The sequence below is a fragment of the Caretta caretta genome, chromosome 7 (assembly GCF_965140235.1).
Source record: "Caretta caretta isolate rCarCar2 chromosome 7, rCarCar1.hap1, whole genome shotgun sequence".
Classification (NCBI taxonomy): Eukaryota; Metazoa; Chordata; order Testudines; family Cheloniidae; genus Caretta; species Caretta caretta.
Window position 1 is genome coordinate 46,059,008 of NC_134212.1, and position 23,772 is coordinate 46,082,779.

Here is a 23,772-nt window from a genome sequence, read left to right on the forward strand (position 1 = left end):
GGAAGTACTGAGTTGTAGACTCAATAACACAGTTTAAAATAAGGGAACCCAAGTTCTCCCCTCTCTCTAGGACCACAACATTTTAATACCCATCTTCCCAAATAAAGTGACTGATAAGAGAATTAAACTTCTCAAATATTACCATCCTGAATAGTGGGGTCCAACCTTGGTCCGAGGATGACAAGTTGAACAGTAGGGCTGGAAGGGAGAACCCCTAAATAATATCCCTTTGCTAAGCTGTAATATCAGGAACTGCTTGTGTAATTTGAAAGGGGGTTGGTGAAGACATTACTATTATTTATTATTTGTATTACTGTAGAACCTAGAAGCCCTAGTCATGGACCAGGACTCAATTGTAGTAGGTGCTATACAAACACAAAGCAAAAGATATTCTCTGTCAGGGGAGCCCCTCACCCCAGTAAAATATTTGAAAATACCTAAAATGTAATCTAGTACATTCCAAAGAAAATAGTAAATGTTTGTCATCACTATTTTTATGAGTGCCAGGGATAAGCTATCTCAGGCAAATATTTTTATTTCCCAATTTAAAGTTTTCAATGGCTTTTAGATTTACCGTACTTAAATTTAGATTTTAGAACTATAAAAATATACAATTAGTCCAACGAATAGAGGATCAGTTCCCAGAAAGAAGGAATGAATTGGCAGCAAGAAAAGAAGAAAGCAAGAAGGAAAGGAGAAGAGGGGATAGTCCACTGAGCATTCTATGAATGAAGACATTGTCAACTGGAAGCGTCATACAGAGATTTCATCATGTAACGGTAGATTGTTGTTCATACATGGAAAGAAATAAAGACCATATGTTTTCAGAAACTTAAAATCTGTAAAGATTTGTCTGTGCCACCCTTTTCAAGGTGTTGTCATAGTTTGTAAATCCATTTCTCTATGCAAGGGAAATACTGAGACTTTCCATTATGCATCACTGTTTTTTACGATTAACTTCTCATTTGCCAGAGACTGTACAGGGTCTCTGTGCCCTGTATTAAAAAGTATTAGTACAGGCTTCATATCAAACCTTACATGACTCAGAAAACACCTCATACAGATTTTAACTTTATGACTTGCTTGATTTCCTTGCACTTCATTCAAAGTATCTTTCTTAATTTGAATATTTGTGACATAATGAATGTTTAAATTGATTAATGTAACTAAGGTTCTATTGTCCTGGCAGAGGCATTGATTCAGTTACAATGTGAAATTCCAGTGGGAGTTTTCAAGGTTAAAAATCCAACACTTGAGTCTTCTGGTACAGTGAAATTTGAGTGGCCTTGCTCCAGCACACTAGTGTCTCAGGTTATAGATTAAGCTTTTTGATATCCTGATTAACTTGGAGGTTATTTACACCCATCTTAGGCAAAGCCTGCTTCCTCCTCTTGTGACAGTGTAAGACGCTTGTAGTAAAACTAATATGGTTCAGCCGTGCAGAGGGTGGCACTTAGGACAGAGGTCTCCAATGTGTGGGGCGGGTCCCCCCAGGGGGCCAAGGAGGACCGACCAGGGGGCTTCAGTGGGGCCCCATGCCAACCCCCACAGGGAAGGGGAGGGAGCACCACTCAGCCCATCTCCGCCCCCAGCCAAGGGTGCCAGAACAATTTTTATAGTGGGCCTGCTGAGACCCATTACACCAAACTGTAAACCCTGTATTTAATGGAAACTATTTCAAGTGAGGGTGTGCGGCAGCACCCCCATTACCCCTCGTTCCAGCTCCTATGCCCCCAGCTCTGCCCCGGTCCGGCCGCTGGACGTGGCTCCATTCCTGGCCCGGGGCTGATGCTGGGGGCAAGGTCAGGAGTGGATCTGCACCTGGCTGCGGACCCAGCTAGTGGCCTCCACCACAGCCTGGCTGTGGCTACTCTCCTGCCTCTGGCCACATCCTTCCCCTCCCACAGCATCCCCGCACCAGCTCAGGGAAAGCTGGGGGGGCGGGGAGAATGACCCTGGGTTCGGTGGGGTGCGACCCTTAAAAGAAGACCGCTGAGTTAGGGGATGTGCACCTTCTGCACTCCACATTCTGTAAGGATGCCCTGCACATTCCTGCACAGCAGTATTTAAGAGAAAGAGCAGTGAATCTGCTAGTACGTGGATCCATTGGCTATTCCCCTTGAGCTAAATTTGTGGCAAATTGCTCATAGTTTATTCTAGCCATAAGGCTGGAGTAGCAGCCAGAGAGCAACTCCACTACCACAAAATAGTCCAGAGTAAATGATTCCTTCTCCCACCTTGGCTCTGAAGGAACTTCCCAGAGCACAGCTTGCAGCTCATGTGATGTGTTGGGGTCAGGTCTTGGCCCTTAGTCAGTTTATACATCTGTGTTGTTTTAGATTGCAGATTCAGCTAGACTGCTGTCAGGTCATGTTCAGTTCACATTTGGCAGGCTATCTGTACAACCTAAAAGGCAAAAAACTTATTTTTTGTTTAAATAAAAAAATAGATTCTGCAGAAACTGATGAGAATCGCTCATCAGGGAAAGTTTCATACTTGTCAACAACAAAGCTTTAATTGGCTTGTCAAGCCCTGCAATAAGATCTCTTAGTCTGTGAAATAGTCTTCTGAGAGTATTCATGCAAGGGTGCTGGAACAATTTATATAGTGGAGGTGCTGAGAACCACTGAACCAAACTGTAAACCCTTTATATGATGGAAATCACTTCAATCCAGAGGGTGCAGCAGCACCCCTAATTCCAGCACCTATATATTCATGGGATCCTTATTGCTTTCCACATTTACATAAATGGAAAATAGTACAACAGGGAACGGTATTGTACTGGCAAAAAAACAGATCAGGGGATTTAACAGGTCTTTTCCATCTATAAATAGTGTGAAATGAAGGCATGTTATATAAACCCTGATCATTACATTAATTTCATTAGCAAAATGTGTGGATTTAAAAGTTTTTGTATGATGTGGCTTTTATTTAGTTTTAAGTGTCCTATCTGGGTATGCATGTCTTTGCAGCTTATGTACAGTAACTCCTCACTTAATGTCCTAGTTATGTTCTTGAAAAATGCAACTTTAAGTGAAACAATGTTAAGCAAATCCAATTTCCCCATAAGAATTAATGTAAATAGGGGGAGTTGGATTCCAGGGAATTTTTTTTTGCCAGACAAAAGACATTATATACATATACAGTATAAGTTTTAAATAATTTTAAACAAACAATTTAATATTGCACTCACCAATGATGATTGTGAAGCTTGGTTGAGGCAGAGGTGTAGCAGGGTCGGGACACGGGGGCTTGCCCGTTCCCCAGCTGGAATGCTGGGAAGATGGAGCGGGGAGAGCCAAACAATATTATAAGAGAACATTGCAGGACTTTAAAGAGGTATGTTCTCTAATACATCAGCAACCTAATAATGAAAGGTTAACCGGGACAATGTTAAGTGAGGAGTTACTGTATGGTGTTTCATTGTTCTTCTTCCAGTGATGGTCCCTATGTATATTCCACTCCAGGTGCGCATGTACTCCATGTGTCTGAGACCAGAAGACATTTTCTAGCAGTGTCATTTGGTCTGCACCTGCAGTTTTCTGAACTGAGGGCATAAGTGACAGTGTGGAGTCCCTTTCAGTTCCTTTCTATCACCCATGGTTTGAGGTGGAACCTCTTCAGTGTCCAAAGCATTAGCTAGCTTTCTGATTCAAAACTTGTAGATAACTGTAAATAGTTTTTAAAATCTGTTTTTAGATCATTTTTATAGTTAGTGTAATTTAGTAGTCTTGAGAGTTTCTCTCACCGTAACATTCACCTGTATGCAGTGCCCAGTATATCCAGGATCCCAGGATTTAAGATCTGAATGGCTGGGCTTTCCCAGTCAGTAGCAACCATGACGTGCTTCTATTACATGGGGAAACCCATATTCCTACTGGTCCTTTCTGAGCTGAACCCATCAAGCTCATGAATACAGGCTATGAGTTCCTAGTCCAATTGTGGCCTGTCAGACCCCCTGTGCATCAGGCAGAAACACCAAGTGTCCCTCAAAGCACAGTGATCTCGGGCTCCAGGGATCACTCGAGCAGGGCTAAGGACTCTGCCAAACAAAGGCATGAGGAGGGTAAGAGCAAGCACTCTCAGAAGAAATGTGAGAGAACCCCTCCAAGTCCTTATCCAAAAAGAGGACCTCCTCTCCAAAACTGTCTAAATTGGGTGAGACTCTATGCCCTAGTATGGGAGTGTCAGGAACTTACAATGAGCACTGTACTGGTTTCCCGGTAACAAAGGCAAGAGCATCTCAAAACTGGCCTTAGCTAAAGAATCAGGGCCATCCTTGGTATCAGTGAGAGAAAGAAGGCTGTGGACACTATTGGTACCAATGTGAAAGCAAGGCCTCCTACACCATTGATACCAATGTGGAGAGAGAAGGAGTCATCAGTACTAAATAGAACCGCAGTAAAGGCAGCACCACTGGTGCTGCTGAGGGAAAGAAGCCTGGCCCACTCTTGTTTCAGGGGTTATATATGCTTCCATGGAGGACATTGCTGTCGACATGGATCCGGAATCACCAGTACTGTCAGTTCCATTACTAATCAGGGAAGTACCGACACTGTCAGTTGGCCACTCACCAGTACCATCAATCATCTGAAGCATAAGACCTCCCATACCAACGGTACTGCTCATCAACATAAAAGCCCCCTTTTCCCCTGATAAGTCCCGTATCAGTGTGAGATCTTTACCATCCCTGTCAAGACCAGGGGTCAGCCCCAGTAGAGGTGCTGGGATCTCATGGGCACCTTCCTTCTCACAAAGGAGGGACTGCACACTTTCGATCCAGTGGCATCCTGCTCCATGGGACTGCCCTATTTTCCCTTTGACTCCTAACACTGGCCTTGCTGGAGCTCCTGCCATCCATATGAGACATCCCGAATCTATAAAGTCATAAGGGGAGTCATGACAGGCTTCCCATCTCAGGGAAGAATCTCAACCCACTCGGGATCAATCTAAGGAAGAAGAGCAACCAGACCAGGCGGGACCACCTGTCCTGGCAGGGTTATCATCGTTATCCCCAGATGGTTGCACCTGGCTCACCATCACCGCCTGACATCTACAGATAGTTCCCGGATCTTCTGAGGAGGGTTACAGTTACAGATCCCCCTGGAGGAAGTACAGGACACCCCTCATAAGCTACTGTACATCTTCCAGAGTACATGTCCTAGAAAGGTGACAATTAATGAGGCCTGACAGTTAAAGATGGTCTGGCATACTCCAGTCAATTGTGCTCCCACTTCAAAGAGAACAGAGAAGAAATACTTTGTGCCTTCTAAGGGAGCAGAATACTTATTCTCACACTGTGCTCTGTACTCTTCCATGGTGCAAGCTGTCAGTGAAAGGAACAAGCAAAACCACACTAGCTCTACACCTTCTTATAAGGAGGCCAAATTTTTAGACTGTTTTTGAGAAAGAACTTCACTTTGGCAAGCTTACAGTTCTGCATAGCAAACTACCAAGCTTTAATGTTGAAATATGATTTTATTGATTGCAATACATTCTCAGAATTCACCAACAAATTCCGCCAAGAAGATGGACCTCATTTCCAAGCAGTTATTGATGAAGGTAAATTGTAGATCGGCCCCCAGGCATTAATAGATGCAGCAGATACAGCCTCCCACTTGATGGCAATTTCATGAGACTTTGTAACCTTATCTAAACCAGGTCATCCATTTACCTGTCTTCTATCCAAAACTACAATGGCAATTTCATGAGACAAAGTAACCTTATCTAAACCAGGTCATCCATTTACCTGTCTTCTATCCAAAACTACATGCCACCAGAGAAGACAAGAAACTACACTCTCTGGATGCATGATGACCCTTGTCATTCTATCTTCAGAAGACAAAACCCTTCAGGAAATCTCCTGAACTGTTGTCTCTTTTATGGTACATATGAGAGGGCAAGCGGTCTCTTCAGAGAGATTTTTCAAATGTATTTTGGGTTGCACCATCCTTTGTTACAAGTTAATGGCAGCCCATCTGCCGCAAGATATGAGGGCCCACTTGACCAGAGCCCAGGGTGCATCTGTTGCTTCACTTCAAGATGTCCCTCTTCTGGAGATCTGTAGAGCAGCTCTGTTCACACTTTTGTGAACCATTATGCTCTTGTACAATCTTCTACGTAGTCAGCAGAGCAGTCCTCCAACTGGTGTAGAGCAGATGCAGACCAACCTATCCTCCTCAACGAATACTGTTTGTGAGTCACCTTGAGTGGATACACATAGGGACCATCACTCGAAGAAGAAAGGTTACTTACCTTGAACAATAACTGGAGTTCTTTGAGATACGTGGTCCCTATCTGTATTCCAGTATCCACCTTCCTTCCCCTCTACTGCAGAGCCCTGGCCTATGGCTATTTGTAGTAGAAAGGGAACAAGAGAGGCAGTCAGTCCACACTGCCCCTTATGCCCTCAGAGCACAAGGAGGTCAGAGCACAAGGAGAAGAGTGCAGCTGTGGACCAATGGAGTCTAGTAGCAGAAATTTTCCAGTCTTGGGCACATGGAGTACATGCAGTCTTCTAATAGAATACAGATAGGGAACCCCACATCGAAAATAAACTCCAGTTATTATACAGGTAAATAACTTTTCTTTTTCATCTCCTCTCTTATCAGAATCACTTTATCTTAGGCCTTGTGAATTTTTCTCCTTCAGGTTGCTGATTATGAAGCTGAACAATATGCCTTAACATGAACAAAATTTATCTAAAATTGATGTTGTTTTTTAAGAAAAACAAATTACCCTTTCCATATGAAAATGTGAATGATTTTTTAAAAAATGATATAATTGAATAGTATTTTTTGGTATGTACATCATTTTTAACCTGTATAACATTGTGCGGAAATGTATTCTGAGTTGTTAAACTATTCCACGGGGCTTCCTGTAAATCAGCTTGCAGTTGGAATTGCCACTGGATTTAATCTACATCGGTCAGTGGTATAGGCCCAGCAGCACAGCAGTAACAGTGGGACACTGTTATTTAGCAAGAATGGGCACAGGAAAGAAATAAACAGGACACACCTCTCTGGAGATATCTGCAGATCTTTAGAAGGGTTTAAATCTAGCCTCCAAACATTTGTTTAGCCTTCCTTTTGATTAATTGGTCATTTTTTTATGCATCATTCTGAAGTGCCTACAGGGTGAGTGCTGTAGATGGGCAGACGACAGAACTACTGCCCATGTTTCTTCCAGGCCTCAGCTGTTTGTCTTTAAATTGAACTATTTTATTTTTAAATTAAGATAAGTAATATATCAGGATTTCTTACAAATACACTAGTTTTGAGGGGAGTTTTGAAGTGGAGAGAAACTAGAAATAGACTTGCAATGAACATAGCATTTGATGTCAAAACAGCAAGATACATAAGGAGTTCAAAGAGAGTTGAGCTTGGCTCTTTTATACAGCTGTTATAGAGAAATGGAAAGCTCTCTTAGCTTTTTAAAAAATATTTGTAAATATATAATAGAAATGAAAATGGCTTGTACACACTAAAAATTCCCCACAATGTGAAGCATTTTGACTTTGCATGCAAGTAGGCACAGTGTGGATGCTCATCACGTAGAACGCTACTGACTGGGGCTTTGTAGATGCCCTGAGGGAGGCAAAAAACCTCATCTTTGCCTCCATCACAGCCACAACATAAGATTAAAAATGTTTTATAGAAGTGAGACTCAGATAAGGATATTATGTGCCAAATTCTAGCCATCTTCCATTTCATGTCATTTTTTGCAGGTCATCTGTGTGCTATGGTGATCTGTGAGGTTGATGGTGGGGAGAGACTGTTTTGACAGCTGAGTACAAAATATTTGTAGTGTATAGGTAGGAACACTGTTAGTCCAAATGCAAATTTTAATGTGCTGTTTGGACTTTTTTGATGATTCCATAGTCGTATACCAAACTCCCTATAGGCACATTGACGCCTCATTATTGAAACTCACTGAAAACACCTGTTCCCTACTTCTGGGGGTAGGGATGGAGTGGGAAGAGGAGAAGAGGATACAAACAGTTCAGGGAACAACTTTTTAAAAGAGAGAGTGGGTTAGAAAAATAAACAAACAATAAATATATTCAAAATGAGGATTGAAACTATCATTTTTCACGGTTGAAGGATACACTGCATAAACCCCCCCACAAAACTTTAGGAAGGGTGTTCAAAAATAATGAAGTATAAGATTAATAAACAATACTCTAATAGCCCTATTAGTCATTATAATGTAGCAGTAAGCTATGGTGAGTCAGAAATAGTAGTGGGTGTGCATTAGTAGGCTATTGCTTCAATTCTCTGGTGGTTAAAGAAGATAAAAGGCCTTGGGCTAGATCCTAAAAGAGGACTTAGGCTAAGCGGCAATGCATTGCAGTGCCTAAATTTTAGTCACCCTGCTATCTAATGGAATTTATAACACTGAACCAGGTACCCTGTATAACTCCTGGGGAGAGTTAAGTACCTAAGAATGGGATCCAGAAATGCCAGCAAGTTGAGTGGGGAGATGTCTAAACGAACTAATATGAAATGCTGAAGACCTAAGCCCTGGTATGACCTAAGCTTCAAAGGAACTTAGGCGCCTAAGTCCAGGTCTGAGGGAAATGCCTATTTTTTTTCGAGATTCACAGCCATGAACCCTCTCCTGGAGTTAGGCACCTAAGTCCTTTCTTGCAAAAAGAAGGTGGTGGGGCTGCCCTTTTTAGCCCAGTAGTTAAATCATTCACCTGGGTTGTGGGACAAGATTGGAAGGGGAACTCAAACTTAGGTCTCCCACATACTGGGTGAATGCCCTAGCCACTGGGTTAAAGAGTCATTCTTACTCTTTCTCTGGCCCAATAAATACTTAATTATTTATACAGAGTAGAGTGGCTTCTACAGGAGAGCTGGAGAGAGACCCAGCCTAGACTATCCGGGGTGGAAGGGGAGCAGTTGAGCCCAGGTCTCCTATGTCTGTGGGGCGTGCTCTAACCATTGGGCCAAACGTTAGAAGGTGGAAGCAACATCACCACCACCACCTCCTCTAGATAAGTTTTGCGTGGGATCTGATCTGTTAGGCGACCTCTGAGAATGCCTGCCAGATCAGTCCCTGCAAGCAAGATAGGAGAGAGAATGCCTAGTTTGAGGATCCCAACTGGGCACAGGACTGAGATTGCTGTGCACATGCCCAGTGGCAGGTTTAAGGGGATTTTACCAGCAGACACTTAGGTGCCTAAATCCCTTTATGGATTTAACCGCTTGTGCCTCTTAGTGCATCTGAGGCATGCAGCAGTGGCTTACTCATTTGCACTTTTTTTGTAGGTCATTGCTGTGTCCTATCAGATCATCAATACAGTGGCCCACTGGCTGAACAGTGTTCTTCCTCAGAGCTATCTGAGGCTTATACTTATAACCCCATTGTACCTTTGCCCGACTGCATAGATTTAGAAGTATATCCATTTTTTCAGGAAGTAACAACAAAACTCTCATCTCCTTGTCCATGGATTCACTTCCATGAATGGCAAGCACACATTAAATCTGTATTGTTTTTGGATGCCTGTCAGGGTCAGCCCAAAGTAGAGAGTATTGCATTAGTGGAGCCCTGAAGCATCAAAAGTATGGACTGTCATGAAATCCAGTCTCCTGGCCAGCCAAAGATGCAAAAAGGATATTCAGCCCACTACTGTTAAAATGCAAATTCATTGACCTCCAATTGTATTATTTAATTTCAGTCCCTTGTAGAGCTTATTCTTTTATATAGAATATATTTCAATCCCCAAAATAAAATGGCCTTTTTCCTCTGTTTTTATTCATTTTTTCTGACTGCAAGACTCATAAGAATGCCATGGTTTGGAGATGCTGTTGCTGAAGCTCTTGGTTTGTTGAATTTCTGTTCCTGCAACTGCTGCCATGTTGACAACAAATTATGCAGGTCCTGCTAGGTAGTGTGTTCAGGTTTGTCAGAACAACAGTATCTTAAACATGTCTGAAAAGGGTAGGGTAAGAAGAGAGGGAAAAGGACGTAAGCTATTCTGTTGATCATGTTGACAAGATATTTCATTTTTTAAATACTAAAGTTTAAATGAATGTACATAACAAGGCATGGCAAAATCGTTAACAAGACATTAAAAAAACAAACCTTTGAAACCTCAGTTTAGATTCAGATTAATATTTAAATCTCTGGAGATTAAACAGGTACAGTTAGAGACTTGCCGTCCATTTTCTGATTATAATGTTACCGTTTAGCATGAAAAACAGGATCATCTTTTGAGTTACAGTTTCAGAGATAAAAGAAAAGGAGTACTTGTGGCACTTTAGAGACTAACAAATTTATTTGAGCATAAGCTTTCGTGAGCTACAGCTCACTTCATCGGATGTTGCTCTTACTACAGATATTTTTGTACAGGTGTTGACTATTTGATATTAGTGAAAATGTCTTCAGATGTTTACTGGAATTTCATTTTGTATCACACAGTCCAGATCTGTGCAAAATTTGAACACAGAAAGTATCAAACAAAATCACCTTCTTTCTAGGCTTCCATCTCTGTGGATGATTAAACAACTGTATCTGTCCTTAGGATAACACATACTAGATGGCGATTAATAACAGTAGGGTACTCCTGCATTTGGATACCTTAAATTACCCAGTGTAAGAAAAAGAAAAAGGGCCTTTTTAAATGACATACAAAGACCATTTTAAATGCTATCAAGTCTGTGAGAGCCTTTTACACTCAAAGTTAAGGCAACACCACCCGTAAATTATCTCGGTTAGGTATAAAAGGGTTTTCAGATAAAGCTAGTAGTATTGGTATATGTCTTAATAAATAACACAAATAAAAGAAAATCATTCTGAATTACAAAAGTAAACTGAAAAATCAGTCTGCTGTGATCTCAGAAATGTCTAGCATGTTTATGATAAAGGACACAGTAACAATTAGAGGAATACATAGAGAGAAGAGAGTACAGTCAGGAGGATTTTAGGGTTGAAAATTAATTTTTAAAAATAGTCGTCCAATGCCGTATAAAGTGAATGCAAACGTTTCTCCTGTAATAATCAATTTATATTTTTATTCTTTTTTCCTCCACAGCATTTATCAAGTAGGCACAGTGTCCAGCAAAGCACAACACAGGTAAGATGGCTGCAAAACCCTAGCATGATGTCTTTTTTTCTTTGAAATCTCTGATAATGTATCTGAATGTAAAGAAATAATTCAAATCGCAGACTGACTGATCAGAATTGGCTCAAATTGATTGTTGACCTGCGCATAGTGTTTTTATTTACACCAGTGCAAAATAGAAATAAAACACTATCAAATCAGAATGGTAGTATTTTATATATGCTTTCCACTGGTATAAATGATGTAATTGGTTTTAGGCCCAAATGTACACCCTTCTTGGTATTTGGCTCTTTTGGTTACTCAAATATCGATAATAAAAGATAAACCCCGCAGCCTAAGCTTTCTCCCTAAATTGTTCCTAGAGTTTCCTAAAAGAGATCTCTCTATTTTAGACCTCAAATCCCTCCCTCCCCACAATCTCACATAACCAGTTCCACGTCTCTCATCTCCAGGGTGGTTAATGAGCTGCAACTATTATAAAAAGTCAGCAAGAAGCAGTTTCTGAAGCAATTTTTTTGGAATTCTAATACCTGCTAACAGTGTGAGTCAACAAGAATTGTACTTTCTGGAATCTGGAGCACTGGCTGAGAAACAGAACTGATGTAGTCTCTTTGATGGTTAGATAAGTTGATTTCAGATTGGTAACACCACACATCTTCTTATCGCTGTTTCCAAAACCACTGCAATGAAAACCAAATATATAAGTTAAAACTAGAAAAACTGAAAACACATCTGCCATATGTCTCTGATGTAGCACCTAATTCATGAGGCTAAACTTCTACTCCATGGAGAAGGAAGAACTGAGTTATGACTCTGCCATGTGAGTTATGTACACCTTATTTGTGAAGAAAATAATACTTGTTTTTGATTTTTAAAAATCAGGTGGATACAATTCGTCAGCGTCATGGAGAGGCTTGCCGTATGCCAGTGCCTCACCACTTCTTCATCAGTCTAAAGAGCTTCACCTATAATACTATTGGGGAAGACACAGATGTCTTCTTTTCTTTGTATGATGTTCGAGAGGGCAAGCAGATCAGGTAAGACAATATCAACCTCTTGTTTGCTTTTCATCACATGTGGAATACAAATATTCAAAGAATACAAAGCTTGGAGAAAAATGTCTGAACTATCTCCTCTCACCCTTGTCATGAGGAATTTTGATAGATGAATTCAGTGACTGGCAGTTTTGTGATGCATACACCAAAATATTGAAGTATGGTGTTTTTTTTGTGTGAGAAGTGTACTTCTCATGAAAGTGGGTGACTCAGAGCATTGACTAACAGTAGGCATAGCATGGGCAGTCATTGTACAAACTTCCAGATCAGTCCTAAAGCTTAACCTTAATGTAGTCCAGGTCTTGTGCAGAGTGAAAGTTGTTACTCCGTAAAAAGTGATAATGCTGATTTGTGCCATGTTGCATGAGAGTTTTGAAAGGAGCCCAGCTGTTTGTTTAGGTGCTTGGCTGAGATCATCAAGCTCTCTTTCTCTTGTGATCTAAGAAGGATCATAGTGGATTGGAGAGATGCTAGAATTACTATAATAACTTGTTTTCCTCACTCTGAGTTAGATATAAATACATAAATATGGCTGAAGGTATCCATTCTTCTGGCCAGTTTGACTGTACATTATGTTATAGGCAGCCGCCAGAGCAGAGGTCCCCAAATTGTGGGGCACGCCCCCCTAGGGGTGTGCAGAGCAGCGTTCGGGGGGTCGTGGCGGGGGTGGGGCGGGAGTGCCAGCCAGCCCCACCCCCAGTTCTGCTCTGACCCCACCCCCAGCCATGTCCCCCATTTCCAGCCCTGTGTCTGACCCTGTCCCCAGCCTTGGTGCAGCTCTGCACCCAGCTGGGGGCCCAGCTGCCACTCCAGCCCCGCCCTCAGCCCCTGGCTGGGGAGGGAGCAGAGACAAACCCAGCTGCGGGCCTAGCTGCAGCTCCATTCCCAGCCCGGGGATGGGAGCAGAGCTAAATCCGGCCACAGGCCCGCCTGTGGCTTTGCTCGTACCCCAGCCTTGGCCCCCGGCAAGGCTCCAGCCCTAGACCCACCCGCCACTGCAGCCCCAGCCTCAGCCCCCTTACCCCATCCATGTTCCTCCTCTCCCCCCCCCACCCCCAAGCCGCAGCCAAGCTCCTGGCACTGGCTCCAGGGGATGCCAGGGAAGCACAACCCTCAAAAGTTTGGGGACCACTATACTAGAGGTTTCAATATGATATGAAATAGGTCCTATTTTTTTCCTTCTTATAAGTCTCCTTTGGAAATACCAGGATGAAAATTAACAGAAAATGACCACATCAAGTGCCTTGTATCTGAGTAGTTCAGTTAGTATATGTCTTTACCAAGAGAAGTCATTGAGACACCATATGCTGAAGAAAATGTTGCAGGAAAAAGTCTAGTGCCACCGGGAGTCCTTGACTCTTAACTCTTATTGATGTCATCTTACTCCTGCACAGCAAAAACAAGTGATGAAAACAGGTTAGAGAGACAACAAAAGATTTCCAGACTAAAGCTTTTTTAAATTCTAATTATAGGATAAAAGGAAGCTATCATCTGCAATTCATTTGAAAAAAGCAGCACTTATAAATCATTCTTTTGAGCTTTGATTAAATTATGTCTGGGTCCATGGACAGAGATATTTAACATTTGCCTGAAGGAATTTTGTGCCACTGTAATCAAAATTGTCTTGTACATTTTGACAGATTTAAACGTGTCCCAAGCTGGGAAAAAACAGATTTCAGAGCTCTGTCTGCCTTTTGCTTCATTTTGAAAAATACTATTCTTCCAAAGAAGTTGTGGGATAGAACGACTAATATTTGGGGCTCTCCAGAGTACTAAAAAAAGGAGAAATATTGGAATACCCTAAATGAATCAGTTAAGTTTTATAGTTAAACAAATGTGTCTGCCAACAATTAGCTGGGCATCTTAAAGAACACTGTTAAGGAATGTAGGGAGGGAGTCTGACCTGATATTGAGTCAGCTGTTTGATTCCCTCTATAGAATCATAGAATATTAGAGTTGGAAGAGACCTCAGGAGGTCATCCAATCCAATCTCCTGCTCAAAGCAGGACCAATCCCCAACAAAGTCATCCCAGCCAAGGCTTTGTCAAGCTGGGCCTTAAAAACCTCTAAGGATGGTGTCATAAATATAAAGGGAAGGGTAAACACCTTTAAATCCCTCCTGGCCAGAGGAAAAACCCTTTCACCTGTAAAGGGTTAAGAAGCTAGGATAACCTCGCTGGCACCTGACCAAAATGACCAATGAGGGGACAAGATACTTTCAAAAGCTGGAGGGAGGGAGAAACAAAGAGTCTGTCTGTGTGATGCTTTTGTCAGGGACAGAACAGGAATGGAGTCTTAGAACTTAGTAAGTAATCTAGCTAGATATGCGTTAGATTATGATTTCTTTAAATGGCTGAGAAAATAAGCTGTGCTGAATGGAATGTATATTCCGGTCTTTGTGTCTTTTTGTAACTTAAGGTTTTGCCTAGAGGGATTCTCTATGTTTTGAATCTAATTACCCTGTAAGGTATTTACCATCCTGATTTTACAGAGGTGATTCTTTTTTACTGTTTCTTCTATTAAAATTCTTCTTGTAAGAACTAAATGCTTTTTTCATTGTTCTTGAGATCCAAGGGTTTGGGTCTATGGTCACCTATGCAAATTGGTGAGGATTTTTACCAAACCTTCCCCAGGAAGTGGGGTGCAAGGGTTAGGAGGATTTTGGGGGAAAAGACGTTTCCAAACAACGCTTTCTCAAAAATAAACCCGGTCAGATGTTTGGTGGTGGCAGTGGAAGTCCAAGGGCAAAAGGTAAAATAGTTTGTACTTTGGGGAAGTTTTAACCTAAGCTGGTAAAAGTAAGCTTAGGAGGTTTTCATGCAGGTCCCTACATCTGTACCCTAGAGTTCAGAGTGGGGAAGGAACCTTGACAGATGGAGATTCCACCACCTCCCTAGGTTACCCACTCCAGTGCTTCACCACCCTCCTGGTGAAACAGGAGTTATTAAAATACTTATTTTGGTCTGGTCAGAGCACTCAAAGACGTGGTCCTCCTCAAGAGAATAGAACAAAAAATATCTGTCACCAAAAGTTTAGAGTGAGAATGGCACATTTAGATACTTCAAACAAACAAAACTATTCAGTTTCTATAACAATTAACTGAAGTGTCAGAAATTGTTGAGTTCAAGCGCAGCAATTGGAAACAGGCAAGACAGATGTGCAACTAGAAAATAAGCTTGTACAAGGCCTCCAATGGCTTCAGACGGAGAGAAGTTGTCACATAAGAGACCACCGTGGCTTAACCAGGAGATCTTTAATTATCTGAAACTCAAAAAGGAATCCTCAAGAAGTGGAAACTAGGTCAAATCACAAAGGATCGATATAAACAGCACAAGCATGTAGGTATAAAATTAGAAAGGCCCAGGCATGAAATGAGATTAAACTAGCTAGAGACATAAAGAGTAACCAGAAAACATTTCACAAATATATTAGAAGCAAGAAGAATACTGGGGACAGAATAGGCCTGTTACTCAATGGCGGGGGGAGACAATAACAGTAACTTTTTGGTGTTTCAGTTTTCTCCAAAAAGTGTATTTGCGATTGGACTTCTAACATAGTGAACGCCAGTGAAAATGGGGTAGGATCAGAGGCTAAAATAGGCAAAGAACAAGTTAAAATTACTTAGACAAGTTAGATGTCTTCAAGTAGCCAGGGTCTGATGAAGTACATCCTAGAATACTCATGGAGCTGACTGGGAAGATATTTGAGCTATGAGCAATTATCTTCAAAAAATCATGGAAAATGGGAGGAAAATGGGATTTCAGAGGACTGCAAAAGGGCAAATATAGTGCCAATGTATAAAAAGGGGAATAAGGACAACCTGGGAATGACAGACCAGTCACCTTAACTTCAGTACCTGGAAAGATAATGGCACAAATAATTAAGCAATCAATTTACAAATGCCTGGAGAATAATAAGGTAAGTAACAATGAGCGTGGATTTGTCAAGAACAAATCGTATCAAACCAATCTAATAGCTTTCTTTGACAGGGTAACAAGACTTGTGGATGCAGGAAAGTAGTAGATGTTATATATCTTGACTTTAGTAAGCCTTTTGATACTGCCTCTCATGACCTTCTTATAAACAAACGAGGGAAATACAACCTAGATGGAGCTATTATAAGGTGGGTGCATAACTGGTTGGAAACCCGTTCCCAGAGAGTAGTTATCAGTGGTTCACGGTCAAGCTAGGAGGGCATATCAAGTGGGGTCCCTCAGGGATTGGTCCTGGTTCTGGTTTTCTTCAATATCTTCATTAATGATTTAACTAATGCCAGAGAGAGTACACAAATAAAGTTTGCAGACGATACTGAACTGGGAGGGGTTGCAGGTGCTTTGAATGATAGGATTAAAATTCAAAAATGATCTGAAAAAACTGGAGAGATGGTCTGAAGTAAATAGGATGAAATTCAATAAAGAGGAAAGCAAAGTACTCCATTAGGAAGGAACAATCAGTTGCACAAATACAAAATGGGAAAGGACGGTCTAGGAAGGAGTGCTGCGGAAAAGGATCTTGGGGTCATTGTGGCTTACAAGCTAAATATGAGACAACAGTGTAACACTGTTGAAAAAAATCAATTCCTTGGATGTATTAGCAGGAGTGTGGTAAGCAGGACACAAGAAGTAATTCTTCTGCTCTACTCTGTGCTGATAAGGTCTCAACTGTAGTATTGTGTCCAGTTCTGGGCACCACATTTCAGGAAGTATGTGGAGAAATTGGAGAAAGTCCAGAGGCAAGCAACAAAAATGATTAAAGGTCTAGATAACATGACCTATGAAGAAAGATTAAAAAAACTGGGTTTGTTTAGTCTGGAGAAGAGAAGAGTGAAAGGGGACATGGTGATAATCTTCAAGTACATAAAAGGTTGTTATAAAGCAGAAGGTGATAAAATGTTCTCCTTATCCACTGAGGACAGGACAAGAAGCAATGGGCTTAAATTGCAGCAAGGGAAATTTAGCTTGGAGATTAAGAAAAACTTCCTAATGGTCAGGGTAATTAAGCACTGGAATAAATTGCCTAGAGAAGTTGTGGCATCTCCATCACTGGAGAGTTTTAAGAGCAGGTTAGACAAACACCTGTCAGGAATGTGTGACAGTCTATACCTTGGGGGAGCATCCTGGAACCCCCGTATTCCTCATTTTTATATAATCATGATCTTACGTATAAAGCATGCCTTGTAATATATCAGGGGAAAAGTTATGATCTGCTGAAAGTCATTTTTCTATCTATATATGTATATCATTAATGCATATGAAGTTATGAGAATTATGTTCTATGGTTGTCACTAAAACATACTGTAAATTGGGGATTCAGCCAGATATTAGTTCCCCAGAGGCAACAGCAAGGAAAATAACCAATGCCTGGGTGGGGTGTGAAACAACCCATCAACAGCCATTGTCCAGCAAGGGAGCTACAATTAAATGACTCACCTGCCTAAGGCCACACCAGGGGAATTGCTCAGCCTTGCCTGGAGACTCAGCAGTGGCCACCCAGATATGCCTGGACTTGTGTTTTCCAAGCACATGGACTGAAGGTATAAAACAGACACTGTGGCCACATGCTGGGCCTTTCTCCTTCCCCCACCTTTGCAAGCAACAAAGATACTCAGAAGAAGGCAAGACTCCAACAGAGGAGATTTGCCCAGGTTTACGGGACAAACCTGTATATTAAGGACTGAAATATCCAGTGGGGTGAGAAAAACTGCTTAAGCTATTTGTTGCCCAGTATAATAGGATTGAGAGTTTAGACTGCGTGCTTATATTTTATTTCTTTTGGTAACTAACTCAGACTTTTTGCCTATCATTTAAAATCAATAAATTTAACTGTTTATCTTTTACCAGTGAGTTTGTCTGAAGTGTGTGGCAAAACTGCTCAGGGTACAAAGGCTAGTGTATATCTACTTTCCATTGATGATTCGTCTTGAGCAGTGCAAGATGGTGTATTCCTGAGGTACAGTGCTGGGAGCTGGGGGGATTTGGCTCTGCTGCCTTTCTCTGTGGGATTCATGAGTGGCTCTGGGAGCATTCATGCTATCTAGCTGGATGTGGGGGCTCCACTTGCTGTTGTGCTGAGTGATCACAGCTCCTGGAGGGGCTTTCTGCTTGTCACTAGCAAAGCATTGTGAGAGACAGCCCAGGCTGGAGAGAGCAGTCCCACAGTCCCAGGCTGCACCCAGGGTGGTCTAGATAAAATGCAGTCCTGCCTTGGGTGTAGGGGACTAGACTAGAAGACCTCTTGAGGTCCCTTCCCAATCCTATGATCCTATTATTCTATGACCTAGTTCAGGAAAACATTTAAGTATATGCTTAAATCCTTTTGAATTAAATGTGACTTCATGCTTAAGTGCTTTGCTGAATAGGGATGAAGTTACCCACAATCTTTGTTAATCATGTGCTTAAACGCTTTGCTGAATCAGGGCCTGAATGGCAGCATCTGTGGGAATGGTGCACAAAGGAAAATGGGAAAGACCTGAAGAGGCTTTTTATATAACTGGCAACCAAAAGAAGCTGAAAATAATGCTGACCATGAAGAGGAAAGTACAATGGCTTCTGAGATACCTGAATGCATACAAAAGTGCCTCAGAAATGCAAACAGTTGTTATCGTGTTCTTGGGGTTGTAGCATGCACCAGTGAGCATCAGTAGTGACAACAACGTCAGTTTTAATATTGCCCTAACTTCCCAAAGGAAGAGGTGCAGGAAGACTGGAATGAGAGGCTGAGCTGCACTTAACTGCTTGAAGACAGGAAATTATCTTCCCTAAATCAGAAAAGAAAACAAAGATAAATGTTTCTTTTAAAGTAGATATAAAAACATCTTTTTAGTTTTTGAGCAATAAAAATTTTTCCCCCTCTCAGTATGCCGTGGAAAATAGTCAAATATTCCCGAGCCAATGGCTCACTAGGTGGACGTGATTAAGGCATGTCAATATCATAGCCAACAGTATACCAGGGGGTGATGCAGCCAGCATCATGTCTGACTGCCTTAACTGGATGGATCAGGTACCCATTTTGCAGCTGAATGAACTGGAGGTGGCCTTTCAGTATGAGATTGAGCAAGACTTTAATCCATGCGCTTCAAGATTCTAGTCAAGTGCCTTAACCACTCAGCCACTACACCTATTTTCTATTGGAAAATAGTCAAAGTAAAGCCAAGCAAAGTTTCTGTGCATTCAGTTCTCAATTAAGAAAACAGACTGATTTTCTTAGTCATTCCCAGGCTGAAGGTGGGATGGTTCCCAGCAAGCATGTCTTCAGCATATAGGCAGTCACAAACCTTGTTGAAGCTGGTGAGCGTGATGGTTGCTTTGTTTGGTGAAGCTGTGTCTGTAAGTGAGAAGCTGCCAGAAGCAGACAGAGACAGAAGCAGAAAAGCCAATGAGTCATTAAGAAAAGCACTGGAAATGTGGCTCTGAGAGCGCTTTTTGGACAGAGTACTGGCTGGAAAGAGGCTTGGAACAGTGAGCAAAAAACCTGTCTCCCGTTGTTTGATTCCTGTTGTGTTCAGGGAAACAGGATTTGTAAATAATGGGATTGCATCAAAGAAACACCTGACTCTATCATCAGTTTCTTGTCCTAATGGAAACAAACTGTAGGACCCCAAACATTGGCTAATCACTCGCACCAGTAAGTGTGTTCTTTTGATACGTGTGAATCTCACTGTAGGTATTCATATGCTTCATGCAAGGAAGATCAGATTTTTTTGGCTAGCAGTGTATGTTGAGGCCGCGCATGGCCCAGGTTATTGTGCGAGGACATAAAGGGCAAAGTGGCTGTGACCCTCCCTCAGTTCCATCTTACTGCCTATAGCAGTGAGAAAGAACCTTGTGGTGTACCACCTGCTGGCACTCTCTCACGAGCTATTTTTGTTTAACTTCTGAAAATTTTCAGAATACCCTTCAGTCCTTTAGTTTTAACATCAGGGACAGCATAATCCTCTGTCTGGATCAGATTTCTTCAATCAGACCACCCTTGTACAGATTCCCCTCCCCCCTCCATACAAGGACCTCAAGATGGCAGACTGAAAATCTGCAGGCTTCAAGTCTTGTTCGTCCTGTGATGGACTAATTCTTGTTACAGACAAGTTATGTGTGGGTGAATGCTATACGGTTGCTTGATTTGCCTCTCCTGCATTCTTATTTAAAAATTGAAAGATCCAAGACTGAAGCTCCATCTCTTGGAGCAGTCAATGAGATATCTGTTTGATATTTTATCAGCCTCTGGATCAGCCATAAATGAGGGACTATTAGACCTAGCAGGAGCTCTGTGGTAGGCATTCGCCACTACAGCACTAATGGCAAAGTGTATCAAGAAAAGATACCAGGTGCCCCTTTCTGGGTTCAAGTATTTCTATTCACACTCTGACCCCAGATCTGTAGTGGTCTTCAATGTCCAAGAGAAGCTGCATTCTGCCACAAACACATCAAAAGATAAAGTTCCCAAATGATTGGATCTGTTAGGGAGAAAATCCCATACTTCAGCATGGTTCCAACTACAAGTGACTGTCAGGCTCTCCTAGACAAATACAACTTTTTAACTTGAGAAAGAGTGATACCATTGATCAACAAGCTCCCTCTTGAGCTCAGAGCAAGGACATCATAAAAGAGGGACTGCTTGTGTGGAAAATGGCCCTGCAAGCCACACTGGATTAAGTAGATGACATTACTAGGTCTGTGGCCACTGCAGTGACCGGGTTTTCCTCATGAAGTACAAACCATGACCAAGAATCTGCAACTTGAAGGATACAGATTGCAGACTACAACTCCACTGAATAAAGAAAAATTGCAAGGGACAAACCATAATCATTCTCACACATAGGGAAACCTATGCACTAGGGATATCTAAAACACACAAGTTGTACTACTTCAACTATACCAGAATAGTTAAAGCAATACAGCCCCCATCCCCATTGTGGATGCAGTACAGAGGTGCTTTATAGTACTATACCTATTCCTGTATGGAGGGGGAAATAAGCTACACTGCTCTAAGGCACTGTGACATGGTGTACCTAGCTTTTGTGGCTCCCTACAGGAGGCCCCACAGTCATACTAAACCACGCCCCAGGAAACAGCAAAGTGACAGGAAAGGAGCAGTGAAGGTGGGTGCTTCAGGCCTGCCTAGAGAGGCCTCAGGGATGCAACCAATCAGAGCCCAACATGCTCGGATAAAAGAAGCTGCAGGGCCTTAGCTGGTCAGTTCCTGGCTGGGACCAGTGGAGTGAAGAAGGGTGCTTCTTTCTGTCTTGGAGACAGCAACAAATCTGAGGACGCTGGCCCTGAGATAGGGCTGAAGATAAAATGGGCCTGGTAGGAAGAGGCCCAGGGAAATAGAAGCAACAGACTGGAGTAAGCAATCCCAACTATACATATAAAATGATGGGGTCTAAATTCGCTGTTATCACTCAAGAAGGAGATCTTGGAGTCATTGTGGATAGTTCTCTGAAAACATCCACTCAATGTGCAGCAGCAATCAAAAAAGCAAACAGAATGTTGGGAATCATTAAGAAAGGGATAGATAATAAGAACAAAAATATCATATTGCTTCTATGTAAATCCATGGTACGCCCATATCTTGAATATTGCATGCAGATGTGGTCGCCCCATCTCAAAAAAGATATATTGGAATTGGAAAAGGTTCAGAAAAGGGCAACAAAAACTATTAGGGGTATGGCATGGCTTCTGTATGAGGAGAGATTAATAAGACTGGGACTTTTCAGCTTGGAAAAGAAACGACTAATGGGAGATATGATTGAGGTCTATAAAATCATGACTGGTGTGGAGAAAGTAAATAAGGAAGTGTTATTTACTCCTTCTCATAACACAATAACTAGAGGTCACCAAATGAAATTAATAGGCAGCAGGTTTAAAACAAACAAAAGGAAGTATTGCTTCACACTACGCACAGTCAATCAACCTGTGGAACTCCTTGCCAGAGGATGTTCTGAAGGCCAAGACTATAACAGGGTTCAAAAAAGAACTAGATAAATTCATGGAGGATAGGTCCATCGATGGCTATTAGCCGGGATGGGTGGAGATGGTGTCCCTAACCTCTGTTTGCCAGAGGCTGGGGATTGACGACAGGGAATGGATCACTGGATGATTACTTGTTCTGTTCATTCCCTCTGGGGCGCCTGGCATTGGCCACTGTGCCAGTCTGAGTCAGTGCTGAGTGCTGCAGCTTCAAAGAGAAGCACATCTCCAGAATTAGTGGAATCCCAGCACCGTTCTTCCTTGTCCACACTGAGGAAGAAATACAAAGCTTCTAGAGAGGAAACCAGAGGAGGGTCTCCACCTCTTAAGTCTGGTAAGAGGGTTGAGAAGGAATTGAGTAGAGAGCATCTGAAACATGAGCACTCCTCCTCCAAATCCATGCCTTAGTTGGCACAGTCAGCTCCATGCCACAATGGGCACCGTCAAGTCCAATGTTGGGAGAGGCACTGTCAACTTCTGCACTGCAACAAGAGACCATCTTGACACCAACTACTGCAGTGGCATTTGTGGCAGCAAGAAACCTGCTTTGCATTTTGGTGCTGGTGTCTCCATCCTTACAAGAGTCCAGTCCCCTGGCTCCGTGGTCAGTGATTCAACCTCCAGTACTGCAGTTGCTTGCTTCCTAGATAGGCAACCTCCTGGTACCCTTTAAGAGGAAGCTTTCTATGATGGCATTGCTCTGCTCATTGCCTGGCTCCCAGCATCAATCCCTGGCACTGAGAGGAAAGGGAATTTTTGGGTCATATCAATCTCAACCATGAAGCAAGACCCATAGGTCTATGCAGAGATCCTTTCTTCCTATTTACCACGGCAACCCTTCAGTGGGACCCATGGGAATGCCCTGCCTCATATCAGTGGCTCTTTTGGAACTCTTGGAGATTTCCCCCAACTTCCCGATCTTCCCCACACTGTGTGTACTCAGTGTCCTCATCTAGAAGGGCTGGGTCTACGCACTGAGCTGCTCTGTCCCCCTAGTTGAGTACCAGGTGCGTACCGAACATCAGGAGGAAGTTCCAGAGCCAAAGCAACAGCCGGTAGAGGAGATTCTATCCACTCCAGTCTTGGCTTCATCTTCACCAGACAAAGCCATTTTGTCCAGCATGATTTCACGTCATCCTGATTTTAAAGTTCATCAGGAGTTGCTGAAGACTGTGTTACTTCTAAGGTGCGTGCCTGCATGACCACACAAGAGGGCATCAAAGGCTGCACACCTAATTAGTGGAGCAGGCACACAGCCATAGGTCTGCCTGGACCCTGGAGAGGACATGTGAGAAGGTGAGGTGGGGGGAATAGGGGGTGGGTGGTAGCAGTGGGGTAAGGTGGGGGTGGGGAGCTTGGGCATGCAGGGCTGAGGTGGCTGAGGAGAGACACCTCTCCCCCAACCCCAGGGCTATGGCAGGGAGAGAGGATGAGGACTCCCCCAGCTCTGGGGCTGCGGCAGAGAGATGCCTGTCTCTTCCAGCCAGGGCTGAGGTGGGGAGAAAGTGCTGGGGGAGTCCTCTTTCCCCACTGCAGTCCTGGGGTTGGAGGTGCCCCTTCAAATCTAGAAACCTATCCCTCCCAGGTTGGTGTAGGTGAAAGAATCATCCCTCTGTGTGACCACAGCTCCCACTAGCATCATTTTGCCACCACAGCAGTTTTCAGTGTGATGCTTTTTCTC

General features: G+C 42.6%; 1 protein-coding gene across 9 annotated transcripts in view; it reads left to right on the plus strand.

The window, feature by feature from the left end:
- DOCK3 (dedicator of cytokinesis 3) overlaps positions 1–23,772 on the plus strand; it is a 609,762-nt gene that overhangs the window by 346,421 nt on the left and 239,569 nt on the right. For all 9 annotated transcript variants that reach the window (XM_048858121.2, XM_048858128.2, XM_048858122.2 and 6 more), the window contains exons 8-9: positions 11,042–11,083; positions 11,954–12,108. In XM_048858121.2, coding sequence (XP_048714078.1) covers positions 11,042–11,083; positions 11,954–12,108 — 197 coding nt within the window. The remainder of the gene's footprint in view (positions 1–11,041; positions 11,084–11,953; positions 12,109–23,772) is intronic.